Here is a 13145-nt window from a genome sequence, read left to right as displayed (position 1 = left end):
GACTTGTGCAAAATGTTCAAGAATCACCTGGACGATTTTTTTTTTTAAATTTGTTTTTGTCACGTTGTGAATAATAGTGGAGACGTCATCAAATGTAAATAAACGTTTCAACAAGTCTTAAAAAAAATAAACTGAGCAATGAGACGTGTTACTACAGTTTAAAAAAACAACAACAACAAAAAAAAACAAGCCACCAATACTGGAAATGGAAAGAAGCCAAACACTGTAGGAACAGTTTACGTCCAGAAGATGGCAGCAATGAAAGGTAAATGGTTTCTCTACAGGCAGCAGCGTGGTCAGCTGGAGTCAGTGGTCCTTCAACTGGAGGTGACATTCAGTTTGTTTGCTGAAACGGGGGATACTTAGGGTCTACAAACGCCCGAACATGTCACAGATTGTGCAGAAACTGGTTGCTAAAGTACCTATTCTCGTTAATGGTGAGTTATTTTTCTTTCTGCAATTTAAATTTATTATAGGACGGATATAAGTTGTTTAATCTTCCTTAACAACCCGTTAACGGATCAACGAGGGTGATGCTATGTTGACCTAGCCTTCCGATGAATGAAGTGGATGTCAGATTAAGTGTTTCTATTTTATAATACAGTTATTGGATACTAATTTATCATTGCCCTTGTTGTTTTAACCCGTTAAATTGTGGTTTATCTGCATAATAAGTCCAGTTGTTTCCTTTAATTGAACAGAAGACACCTAGCTGAACCGTTAATGTTGCCTAGCAACGCCGCGATTCTAGCTAAACCACCGTTAGAGGCCTGAGCTGACTGGGACATATGTCTCTCCCTACAGCCGCTGTCACCTTTTCCAAACCTCATCTAGCAACCTTCTGGTATTATGCTCGGATTGAACTGGTCCCCCCGACCCCTGCCGAGCTCCCCAGAGCCATTTTGGGAGCTCTAAACCTGCTCAACATTACCCGCCTCGGCCAGACCACAGTCAGGGTGCGTGAGAACCATGGCAACAAACCTATTTAGGTGTCTTTATCGAGGCCGTAGCAAAATCGGCAAGGGTCGAAGCAACTTTTTTGAAGGAACGATACAACAACTTTATTTTAGAATCTGATAAATCAAATGACAACTTCTTCGTCTGCTTTTTCATTTTTTCCCCGCTGTTGCTCTTTAGCTTTCTGTACATACATTACATTTCTATTTTTAAGCTCAGCCAGTTCAAAACAGAAAAATACCCACAGCTGAAATCAGTTCATCCTCCCCCCCCCCCTCCCTTTTGTTTTTAGAGCTCAGTCCTTATTGACATGTATAAAATTACAGCTGATGTCCCAGAATATATTAATTAATGAAAATTTTAATGTCCTGAATTGGCACATGGGTCTGCAGTGGCTGGATTTTAGAACTTCATGGATTGTATTGAGAAGGAGAGCTAGCTGACTGTCAATAACACTGAGAGATAATGGAGAGTGCACTGATTCCACAAGTTATTGTGCATTAAAGATAGAAAACAACATTTAGCTGGTTCTTTACAATGTTTTAAAAACAATTTTTACTGTCATTTCTAACTTCTACATTTTCCAAAAATATAAAAGTTAAATTGTGGTTACTTTTGGAAAAAGTGAAAATATTCAAGTGGAGTATCTCTGTATTTTCACCCCCCGCCCTGCCAGTCATTTCATCCTAAATTACACAACAAGACACCTATGAGCCATAATCATGTAAAGCTGAACCTTAACTGCATGGTTGCCTTGCTTATTAATACAACTTTTGTGTTTCAGGATGTTGTGAGGAATGGAGTGGTGGCCACTGAAATTATGCTGTGGTACTACATCGGAGAGTGCATTGGCAAACGTGGTCTGATTGGCTACAAAGTCTGATATTTTTGGACTGATGTTTATTTTATTTTTTCCTTTTGAGCGTTCTATGCTCAACCTACTGTTCTAGGAACTAATAAACTGTTATCTATTGTTTGTTTCAAACTTGTTGCCTCTTGTGTTTATGGACATGCTTCAATGTAACCTGCACACCAATTTACCTGTAGTTCTATTATAAAATGTTGTTTCAGAATTAAAGAATATAAGAATAAGAACTGTGTAATTTATTTACAATTGGGATAATTCATAAAATTCTGTGTCAGATGTAAATATTGTTATGGATGTATTTATCTTACAAATTACTTCTGAAAATATAGTTATATGGAATAAAGATGTAGCTTAGATTCAAAGTGGGCCGTGAAACTGGACAGTGATCACAGAAACATCAAATCTAAACTATTATATGTTTTTAATTCTTGATATTAAATTTAAGTATTTGTAAAATCTGGTAAAGAGCAGATTATTTTTATTAGATCCTCATAAAATCCAACAGTTAACAGTTTATTCTACTTTTCCAGTGACTAGAACATATAGTTTATTCTTTTTGCACATGACTAAGTAGTATGGAGAAAATTTGAAATCTGATACGATGCCAGATGATAAATCCATTACTGACTAAGCTTTACTTAATACATAATTAATATTTTAGTGCGCTTTCTTCTTCCAGGCAGCAGGGGGCGTTCAAAGTATTGCCAGTCTTCAAGGGTCAGTCTTTAAAACCGATTCAGTGTTTAGGTCTTCACCGACTGCTAAAGTAATAAAATGAATTTGGTCAGATTAGAAAAATTGGACAAATAAATAAATAAATCAAACTTCTAAGCACATTTAAGTAAAAATACAAATTTAGACATCTTGCAAAATTCTAGAAGATACTCATTGTGTTTGAAGCCATTTAATTTCTAGCATTGTATATAGTATTTGATCTGGAATCACCAATAACACATTATGTTTTTAGTTCCTCATGTAGAACCATCAATGCCTTTTTATTCTTTTTTGTTTACAAAAAGTTTTCTTCATATCAATTATATAATTATGCTGGAAAACTTACATAAAATTAAATAGGAGTTAGTTCAAGTGAAAATAAACTTTCAGGGCTCTAAATTGATGCGAACATTATCAAATAACAGGGAACAAAAAATGAAATGACGATGCAGCACTCTTCTGAATGTACTAAAAGCATAAAACCAAAACAACTTGTACTGTAGAATTCATACGTTTGAAAAGAGTAAACATCAACATATAAAAATAAATCACACAATTATAAAATGTGACAAATCTAACATAGGTTTCAATTAAACAGCTGGAGCTGATTACAGTGTTAATTATGTGTAATAGATGTGAGGGAGAAACTATTTGTGCATTGTGTGTAATAAATGTCACCTTTATAGTTATATTTACTTCACACTAGCACATTGTAAAATTACATAGATATAAGCTGCTCCACATGTTGATTTTGCATTTCAATATTGATTCAGTAAGCCATGTTTAAAACGTGATTTAACAGCACAGTGTCAAATCTAATACACTAAGGGATGGTGTTAAAGTTTAAGTTGGAAAAAAAATACACATTTTTAAATGTGGATTTAAAAAAAAAGTGTTTTTTTTTTTAACGTATTTAAAAAAATACGTTAAAAAAATCTGTTTTAAAAAAAATACACACATCCTCCTTTAAACATAACTAGTAGAACTCCATTAATGTGGTTTTGCTATAATTATACATTCCTGTAAAAATACACACTTTGATGCTGTATGCTATACAAAACAAAACGTGGATTTGTTCAGAGGCTCAGACATCAGAGTTCACTTGACGTTGCAGATCTTCACAGACGTTCCGACTCCGAAGCCCGGATAGACGGGCTCGACAAACGTGGTCTGAAACCTGTGCAGGAGCGTCATGGAGCTGCTGCCTATGCTGTAAAACGCCAGCACCCCCGCCGTGTGGTCCAGGTACACGCCTATCCTGGGTGAGTGCGGCCCGTTGACGGCTTTGTCCACCCGGTTGTGCCAGGCGGAATATCCCGTGTCGGAGCAGAGGAGGCTCCAGGACTTGTCGTTGTATCCCAGCAGGCACAGCGAGCCCTTGCCCTTCCGGCTGATGCTCCTGTAGGCCACGCCGATGGAGAACTCCCCGCTCCACTCGATTTCCCAGTAGAAGCGACCGCCAGACAGGGCCTCGCGGCACAGCACCTGGGCGAAGCTGTCGAACCTCTCAGGGCTGTCGCTGTAGGGCTGCAGGTCTCTGGTGCGGATGACCTTTCTGCTGCCCTCGGAGATGTAGAGCTCTTTGTAGGCGGTGATGGGGTCCAGCTTCAGCTGGCAGAAGTCTGAATGAGGAGAACCGACATTTTCAACAGATTCCTCATTGGGATGAGACTGGCAGCATGATTCAGGAAAAAAAATGTAGGAGGTTCTTACATTTGATAAAATCGGCTTTGGTCTTTGGCTCTGGAGGAGGAGTATTGTCCACCGTCATTTTCATTTCTTTACCTGAGGACCAAAAAACACTGGTGAGTCACTCTGAGCTGCACACTCCCACTCAGATGCCTCTGATGCTTTGCTAATGTGCTTTGATACTGATATTAATACTACAAGGTACCTCCATTTTATGCCATAGAGTGAAGTGCATGTATCCTCCCCTTAGTCAATACTTGTGGAACCATTGTTTGCTCTCAGTACAACTGGAGGTCTTTTGGGGGAATGTCTCTACCAGCCTTGCATATAAAGTGAAAAATAGCTGAATCTCAGTCAGATTGGATGGATAGCATCTGTAAGCATTTTTAGGTTTGGTAACAGATTATAAATTAATCTTAAACCTCAATTTTGACTGGGTTTTCTCAAACATAGTTGATCCAGGGGTGCAATGATGAATTGACCCAGATTTCCTTAATTTTGGAAGCTCAGCAGTTGGCTGATATTCACATGACAAACATGTAATCTGTCACGAAAGATCTGAAAATCAGCCACTGTCCCCATTTTCTCTGTGTAGCTCAGTCTCTAGTCTTTTGCAACTTTTAAATCTCTAGTATGTAACTTTTATAAACATATCTGTTTTTTTATATATTTGTTAAAACTGTTACTATGTCGTGACACTATAGTATGAGACAGATAATCTGTGAAAAAAACTTAGCTCCTCTGCCTTCTTCCAGTGCTCTCTACAGAAATACACAGCTTGGTTAGAAACAACCAATCAGAGCCTTAGTGCTGTAAACTATGCTTGTGCACATGCTGCTCACATCCTCCCTTTTGTTCTCTGCCATGCTACAGCTTCCTTCCAATAGCAGAGCCTGGTGAATTCTTAGGCTAGTCAGCATGGCCACCGACGATGGCAGATAAACTGTTTTCCTGAAATGGTAAGTTGTTGCTCCACCATTAGCACAATTAGCAGCGCATGCACGAGGTTGACTGACAGCACCAAGACGCTCCTCCTGACTCTGATCGGTTGTTTTTCACCAGGAGCAGTTCATTTCATCAGACAGCAATCGTAGCACTGGGAGGAGGTGGAGGAGATCATTTTGTTTTTTTACAGATTATCTGTCTCATATTACAGTTTTCCTGGAGAATTAAGTAGTTCCCAGCATGACGCTGCCACCACCATGTTTCATAGAACATGGTGTTGAGGCTATCTTAGCCCCATCTGACCAGAGCACCTTCCTTTGCATACTTGCTGCCTCCTTGGCATGGCTTGTGGCAAATTGCAAAGACAACTTCTTATGGCTTTCCTTTAACAAAAGCTTTCTTTTCGCCACTCTTTCACGGAAGACCTGATTTGTGCATGACTAATGGCTGCCATGGTGACAAATGCTCCAACATGAGCTGTGGATCTCTGCATTGCAAATTGAAACACATAAAATCCCAGTGGATTTGTGATGTGTGAAATAGCTCAAAGGGAGTGAATATTTTTTCAAAGCCTGTATGTTCATATATGGAGCACCAGTCGTACATTTCACTTGTTATAGCTCAGATATGATAACATCAAACTAAATAATAATTAACCTATGATAACGCTCACCTCTGCTCCTTCTGTCCAATGTCCGGCTCTCCGTCGTGTAGACTGGGACCTCATTCACTGTGAAAACAGCACACTGGGTTTAAAAACACAGCTGTTTTCGACTCTTTGTGTAAATGTTTCAGTCACTGATATCCAACCTGTTTTGGAAATTTTGAGCAGCTCCTCCCTGCCGAATTCCTCGAGGCGCTCTTTTATCTCCCCCACAGCCTTCCTGACGGCGGCAAAGGAGAAGTCGGGGTTGACGGTCACCTTGGGAATGAAGCCATCATCGGTCGGCGTGCACAGGTAGTTAAAGTTCTGATGGGAGGAGGCAAGCGAGAACGTCTCAACCAATTCGGTCAGAGATCTCAGTCAAAATCTGAAAAAAAAACCCCCAAAAAAGTGCGTCGCACCTGCAGAAAATGGATGTGGTCTTCGGTGCTGTAGAGCTGCTTGAGGCCGGTCTCCTTCTTCTTGAGCTCGTCGATCTCCTGCTCCAGTCGCTCGATCAAAGCTTCGGCCTGGTTGAAAGCCGCCTTCTCGTTGATGCCGATCAGCTTGGTCACCTCCGACCTCATCCTCTCGATGGAGCGAATCATGTCCTCAAACATCTTCTGGCTCTCCACCATTGCTCTCTGGGCTGAGTTCTGCGAGGAAAAATAGTTTGCTGGTGAGATTTGGTCCAAATTGTAAAATTATTGTTCAAAAATAAAAGAAGAAGAAGTACACTCTACCTTAAGTGAATCCACAGCAGTCTTGAGTTCCTCCAGCTCCTTTACCCTTTCCTGGCATTTTTGCCTAATCTCAGCTTGGGAAACACCCAACAGTTTCTGGAAAATAAAGGAGGATTACAAATTTATCCTCTATGTTTTTCTTAGGCACTCACTCACTCCCTGATAACTGTATAGTATTATCCTCCTTTATTGCATCATGCAATGTTGCAATAAAGAACTCAAAACAAGCGATATTAACTCAGATTAGGAGAAATATCAGGAGTTCTTGCAGTGCGGGGGATAAAGGCTGGATCAGGACTGGCATTCTTTCTCATCAGAGAATATGTCTGGGGAGGCCCTTTGGCAGGCCGGACAAAACCTCGCTCAAAGAAGCTTCTTAATGCGGCCCGCTTTTATCTCAGAGGGAGGAGAGGAAGGGGAAAAAAAAGTCTGTGGAAGAATTCCAGTCATGTCAGGAATGAGAAACTACGGGTAAGGAGATGTTTCAAGGTGCACGGTGGTAGAATAGGAGGTTTCTAATTCAGCTTTTACTCAAACCTGCCGGCCCCATTCTCTCCAAGATAAGCTTGAGGAATGTGGGGAATCTAGGAAGGGAGGGGGATAACATAAGAAGATGGGGGTGGGAGGGTGAGAATCAGGTTGTAAATCTTTGCATGAGGGAAGCCAGGCAGCCCGTGGTTGTAGATGTTGCAATTACTTCACCACTGGCTAAATATATATTCCCCGCCTGCTGTTAAACCTCTCCTAGTGTGTATCAGTCACAGTGGAACATCTTCCCACTGCAGTATCTGCTGACAACTCTTATCTGCCCCACATTGTTTTACAGGCCGTGTCATCCTGTGAGTCATTGCGCTACTCAATGCCAAAGAGAGATTGAAGCGAGGTGTTGTCTGCCTTCACTCCCTGACATTCCAGTCCCGTCCCAGGCCCCACTCCCACAGGTGGGAACCGACCGCGAAAGGCAAGGCTGCAGTTTCTGTGTGTTTATCCCTGGATAGCAGCTTTTAAACGTGTGTACGTGGAGTTGTGGTGAGAAGTTTAAGACACACCCCCGGGCTAATCAGAGAGCTGGGTTTGTTTTGGCGACCCTGAATGCCGGCCAGGGAAGCTGATAGCATTGGTGAAATGGGTCAAAGTCCAAGCAGCAATCCCAGGAAGCTGGGGTGACAAAAAAAACACAATGCCCTGCTTGCTTTCACTCAAGTAAACACACAAAGTTTGACTTCATCAATCACCATGGAGCTGAACAGGACCACATCAAGCTTTCTACGAAAGCAGAACATCCTACCTGCTTCTCGCCCCTCTCTGCCTCGGCGGACACGATGTCATGGCCTCTGTGTTCGCTGACGGTGCAGATGGCACAGATGCACATCTGGTCCGTCCGGCAGAAGAGCTCCAGGGATTTCTGGTGTTGCGGGCAGATCTTCCTGTCTAGGTTCCCCAGCTCGTCCACCAGCTTGTGCCTCTTGAATGTGGCCGACTCATAGTGCGGCCTCAGGTGCTTCTCGCAGTACGACGCCAGGCAATTCAGGCACGACTTAACTGCCTTGAGTTTCTTCCCTGTGCAGAAGTCGCAGGGCACGTCGTTGGTCCCCGCGTAGACATTCGCCTGCGACACGCTCAAGTTGACGTTCAGGCCGCTCTTCTTGATCTTCTCGGCCACCATGGTGAGGGTGGCATTGGGTCGCAGCACGGGCCTCTGGGTGAACGTGATCTTGCACTGGGGACAGATGTAGATCCCGGTGTAGTCCGCTTCGTTCCAGTAGCCGTCGATGCAGTCCATGCAAAAGCTGTGGCCACAGGGGATGGCCACGGGGTCCCTGAGGAGACTCTGACACAGGGAGCAGCTGAAATAATCAGGAGACGTGTGGTCGGCCATTGTGACGGTGCTCCAAAGCCGGTCAGACCTGTAGAAAACAGACGGAGAGAGTGCCAGAAGTGGATAGAGAGTTTGCTGAGTGTGCGAGAGAGCCCGCCCTCAACGGTGTGGTACAGCCTGCCAGGGACAGGATCTACTTGTATTTCTAAATTCCAGAGGTTATTGATTGAAAGCAGGCGAGGCCCCTCCCCCCCTTTGCCGTGAGTACATGGAGCCCTGCCCAGCTCAGATAAGAAAGTTGAGCAAGAAGCGAGCGAGAAAAAAAGTGGAGATGAGAGCAATGGAAGGAGAATGAATGAAATGCGAAAAACTAAATCTGCCACATTTAGTCGGGGAGGGGAAGGAAAACGTTTCCTTTCTCCCAGCAGCTTCCTTTCTTCCTGAATTCCTCATGAGGCTCATCTGTGGCTGGGTTGCGCACACACGTCCCGGCAGCTGCATTTCCACCTATTGTTGTCACACAGAATCGACATTGTCTTACACCGGTTATAGTTCGACAAACATTAAAGCAGCCTGAGGTACTGTAGAAATTTCAGGGAGGAAGGTGGCCGGGGGGAACCACCCATTAAACAAACACAGACACTCAAAGCTCAAATGAACCAACAAGAATCTTTCAGAAAAATAATTGCTAGTCTTGTTTTTTTCTTCTTTTTTGAAAAAAACAAGTCATGTAACTTGCTGTGAAATTCAGAGTTGCAGTATTTACACAGCAACTGGTCTGACCTGTCTGGTCGTTCCGTGTGGTGTGTGTGTGTAGGGGTGTGTGTATGTGTGGTATATGCTGGGCAGCAGAAAGAGAAACAGTTATGCTCGACGTGGACAATAGAAACACACAGGTATGAATACACACACACACACACACAGAAACAACATTCCTGTCACATCCAGGTGTGTTGCAATAGTTTCTGTATTACGCTGCACGTTTCATTCAGGTTATGTCACATGTTCTGCAGTTAAAAAAAAAATTTCCTGTCACCCTGACTCACATTTTATTATTTAACACAAGATGGTGGTAAAAATCCACCTGGAGAAGCTGATTTTGAGTGAGAGGTGTCTGGTGACATTTCATTATATTTCACAAAAAGTCTAATCTATTAGCCTTCCCCTCATGCTGACATGTCATTCAGTGTTGACTCTCACACCAGTGAAGCACAATAGAAACAAATTCAATTAGGTTTTTTTTGTTTCTTTTTAAAGGTACATAAAATTTTCTCACTGACTCGGAGCAATCCAAAACTCTATTGTGGCGTTGACCAAGTAAAAATCACCTCACCATTCAAATGTTGCTTTATGTCATCCACTTGGTAGTTTCACCTCTCCATATTTGGCCAAGTTTCTGATAAGCCAGTTTTCCTTCCTTCCTCACGAGGAAACCAAAGGGTCCGTGCTCACAGATTGAACAACCTATCTGTGGAGGGAACCGCTTGAGATCCACAGAAAAAGAAAGCATGTTTAAAAGAAATGTGGTCTCTTTAAGAACATGCAGCTGAAACAAAATGATTATGAAAAATGCACAAAACCTTTTTTGATGAACCTAGATGTGTCATGTTTTAGGTCACAAAGAATTATTTCTACTGATTAAATGCCAGAATGATAAGATAATTTTTTAAGATCTAAAACATTGATTTAAATTCCGAAGTTTGCATTTTCTTTCTCCTTATTACATGCCAGAAATGCCTTTATATTGCATTACTTCTGTCAAACATTTTTGGTTTCCTTTCACAAGATTCTCACAATAGCTTGCAGGAATTTTTTTTGGCCCATTCCTTCTGACAGAACCGGTGGAACTGGGTGAGGTTTATAGTCCACCTCGCTCACGGATGCAGCTTTTCAGCTCTTCCCACAAATTTTCCAAGGGACTGTAAGGACATTTCTGGGACATTTTCATGCTGAGTATACTTGCACATATTTTTATGATCAGATGAACGCAGCACTTTCAAGGAATTTGTACCAAACTTGTGGAGGTCCACAATTCTTATCTTAATATCTTTGTAAATTTATCTCTCAAGTATGTGTAGTGTTTTCAGGTGTTGCCTAAAAAAATTTCTAACTCACTTAAATTAGCCAAAATAAGCCATAAAATCCCGTTCTAAGCAGTTCCAAACTGTTTAAACTTCTGAACTTGAAGAAAGCAATAAAACATTGTCTCATTATTTTTGCTATTTACTAAATAATACAATTCTCGTAATAAATATATACAATATAAAGGATGTAGCCGCTCTTTGACAAAAGTAGAATACTTTTTTGTTGAAGGAAGCAGAAAGTTTCCAGTTAACTTGAGTTCAGTCCAAGGTCAGTGGTTTGGGCGTACGTCTTCTGCAGGGGAGCGAGTGCAGGGGAGGACAAACGGTGTTTGATCAAAGGGAAAGAAAAAGATACAATTTACAGAGGACGAGCAAGAAAACTGAAAACAGATGGCACCCTTTTGGTTTTTTTATACATATTTAAAAACTGAAAAGAATTCAGGCGAGGTCCTAATACGAGTGGGGAAACTGGACCAAACCCAAAACAGCACTTCCATATTCCCAAATTCAGGATTGACATAGAAGTAAAGATATGGAGTGGTCTTTCTGCATGTAAAATGTATTATGACATGATATATGGATTCTGATTTGGTCAGATATTCAGCGGTCAGAGTGAAAACTTCAAAGGAAGGCCACCGCTGAGCTTTTGTCCGAAAACAACTGCCGGGAAGTGTGTTCTGGGACACACCCATGTCAGCACAGAGAAGACCTTATGTAAGAAAGTCATTTGCTTCTTTTTATCTCAGAAACATTTTTCTTGTCTTAAACTATTTCTGTTTGATACGAAACAGATTCTGACTGAGACAAAATGTCCAAAAAGATGAGATAAAATACTTCACATGGCCAAGACATCTCTCATGAAAGAAGCACAGCGAAGCTTTTTTCCCTCCCTACTCTATAAAAAAATGCTTATTTTGTTTAATGAGAACAAAGTCCACTTTTGGTGGAAAATTGTTGAGCGAAGGACAAACTGAAAAGATTAGGTGTGAATATTTGTATCAGGGAGTGTCTTAGTGGGGAATAAGAGAACATTTTGCTCAGAAACTCATGGTGATCCAAACCAAATAATGCTGCAGAACAATAACAGCCTCCACTCCTACTGGCACTCCCTGACTGTGTGCAGCTGATCCGTCAGATGTCAGGGCTAACTTATGTTAATGTCATGCATTGAAAGTTAATTTGCAATCAGCAAATTTAGCTAAACTAATTTACACATGAAATGTATGCAGTTACAACGGACTACTAACTGCTGCTATGAAGCCATTTAGTCTAAATTGTGTTATCAAGCCGCCTTATAAAGCTAATACTATCAGGGGTTAGTTATGTAAAACATAATCAGGTCAACAAATTAACATTCACAAATAACAGAATTGAATTTCATGAAAACAAATTAATGTTCACCATTAATCCCAATTATAGAGATGAAATAAGTGAAATAATAGGCTTCGTTTGGTTTTAGATGTCAGCTGCGGTTCCTGTTGTTTGACACACAACAGACCCTATATAATGCTTGGCACTCTGCTCAGGCCCTGCTGGCCCAAACACAATGGAATCTTTTAAGCAAGCTTTCCTGGCCCTCCTGTTATCTGGGCTATCAAGTGTAGTTGCATTCCTTGCTCCATCTCAACGGCGCTGAAACTCCATCTTGGCTGGGAGGTGTGCTCGCTCTGTGAGATGAATTATATACACAGGAGTTTTTAACATACAGAAAAGCAGGGTTTTTAAAAAATTTCCTTATTTACAAGGCAGGATTTTTTTTCCACTTATGTTGGATTTGAATTGCTTTCAAGCTAAAAGAAAAATCAAGCTTAAAAGGTGAACAGTAGAAACCAGGAGGCTTCCTGTCCAGGGAAATCAGTACTGAAAGAGTTGATGATTAACTGGCTTCAGAGGGGGTGAAGGTCAGCATCACACTGACTGAAGAAGACAACAGTACCTTCTAAAGGTATTCGTGTCAGCTGATACTAAAAGCCTGAATACATTTTATCTGGGTTTTATGTGACAGATGATCATAAAGTAGCACATGTAGGGAGTGGAAGTAAAATGTTCCGCAGGTTTTAAATGTTTTTGTAAATCAAAATCGGACTAGCTTGGCTTGCAAATGTATTAAGTGCATGCCAGGAATCCTGTGTTATCTTCCATTCACTTCGCAGATATGAACTCCTTTGTGGCAATATATCACTCAAAATCCCCCCAAAATACATAGAAGTTCAATGATAAAACATGACAAAATGTGTAGAAGTTCAAGCTTTAGTAATATGGACCTTACCACAGGGGCTGATGTCCATTTGCGTAGCAGCGCGGCTACAACGTGCGTGGCCGTCTCACAAACACACTTAGCTTCCCGTTAGCTAAGTACAGCATAAAGGCAGAACTGATACAACTTCTACACCTTGAAGCCTGTCTGCTACACAGTCTTACGTTAGCTAAACAGATCAATATCCAATGTATCTGTATCTGACATACACTAAAGATTTTATTTTAGCAGAAAAGGCTTTGGACTAAACTGTTACTCGTGTTAGCCACGTTAGCACCAAGTACAGCTAGTCAGTCAATCATCGCTGTGTTCAGGGAAGCGCTGATTAATAATCGAGAAATAAATATCAAGCCTGGAAACTTGATATTGTAACGGACTGAATGTTATGTTTTTAACGTAATCTTACCTAGGCTTGCGGGGCGCAGC

General features: G+C 41.3%; 2 protein-coding genes across 2 annotated transcripts; one reads left to right on the top strand and one right to left on the bottom strand.

The window, feature by feature from the left end:
- The first annotated feature begins 281 nt into the window (after positions 1–281).
- Positions 282–1942, top strand: atp5l (ATP synthase, H+ transporting, mitochondrial F0 complex, subunit g). Its single transcript, XM_032576839.1, has 3 exons — positions 282–437; positions 805–956; positions 1742–1942. Exons 1-3 carry the CDS (start codon positions 386–388, stop codon positions 1838–1840), a joined length of 303 nt encoding a protein of 100 aa, XP_032432730.1. The 5' UTR covers positions 282–385; the 3' UTR covers positions 1841–1942.
- A 1536-nt stretch (positions 1943–3478) lies between these two features.
- ftr82 (finTRIM family, member 82) lies at positions 3479–8438 on the bottom strand. Its single transcript, XM_032576838.1, has 7 exons — positions 7848–8438; positions 6560–6655; positions 6239–6472; positions 5984–6143; positions 5847–5903; positions 4253–4324; positions 3479–4161 (listed from the first exon to the last, which is right to left on the bottom strand). The coding sequence occupies exons 1-7, from the start codon at positions 8436–8438 to the stop codon at positions 3638–3640; spliced, it is 1734 nt and encodes a 577-aa protein (XP_032432729.1). The 3' UTR covers positions 3479–3637.
- Between the last annotated feature and the right edge of the window lie 4707 nt (positions 8439–13145).

The sequence above is a fragment of the Xiphophorus hellerii genome, chromosome 11, assembly GCF_003331165.1.
Source record: "Xiphophorus hellerii strain 12219 chromosome 11, Xiphophorus_hellerii-4.1, whole genome shotgun sequence".
In the NCBI taxonomy this organism is placed as follows: domain Eukaryota; kingdom Metazoa; phylum Chordata; class Actinopteri; order Cyprinodontiformes; family Poeciliidae; genus Xiphophorus; species Xiphophorus hellerii.
This window is presented reverse-complemented; position numbering and strand designations above follow the sequence as displayed.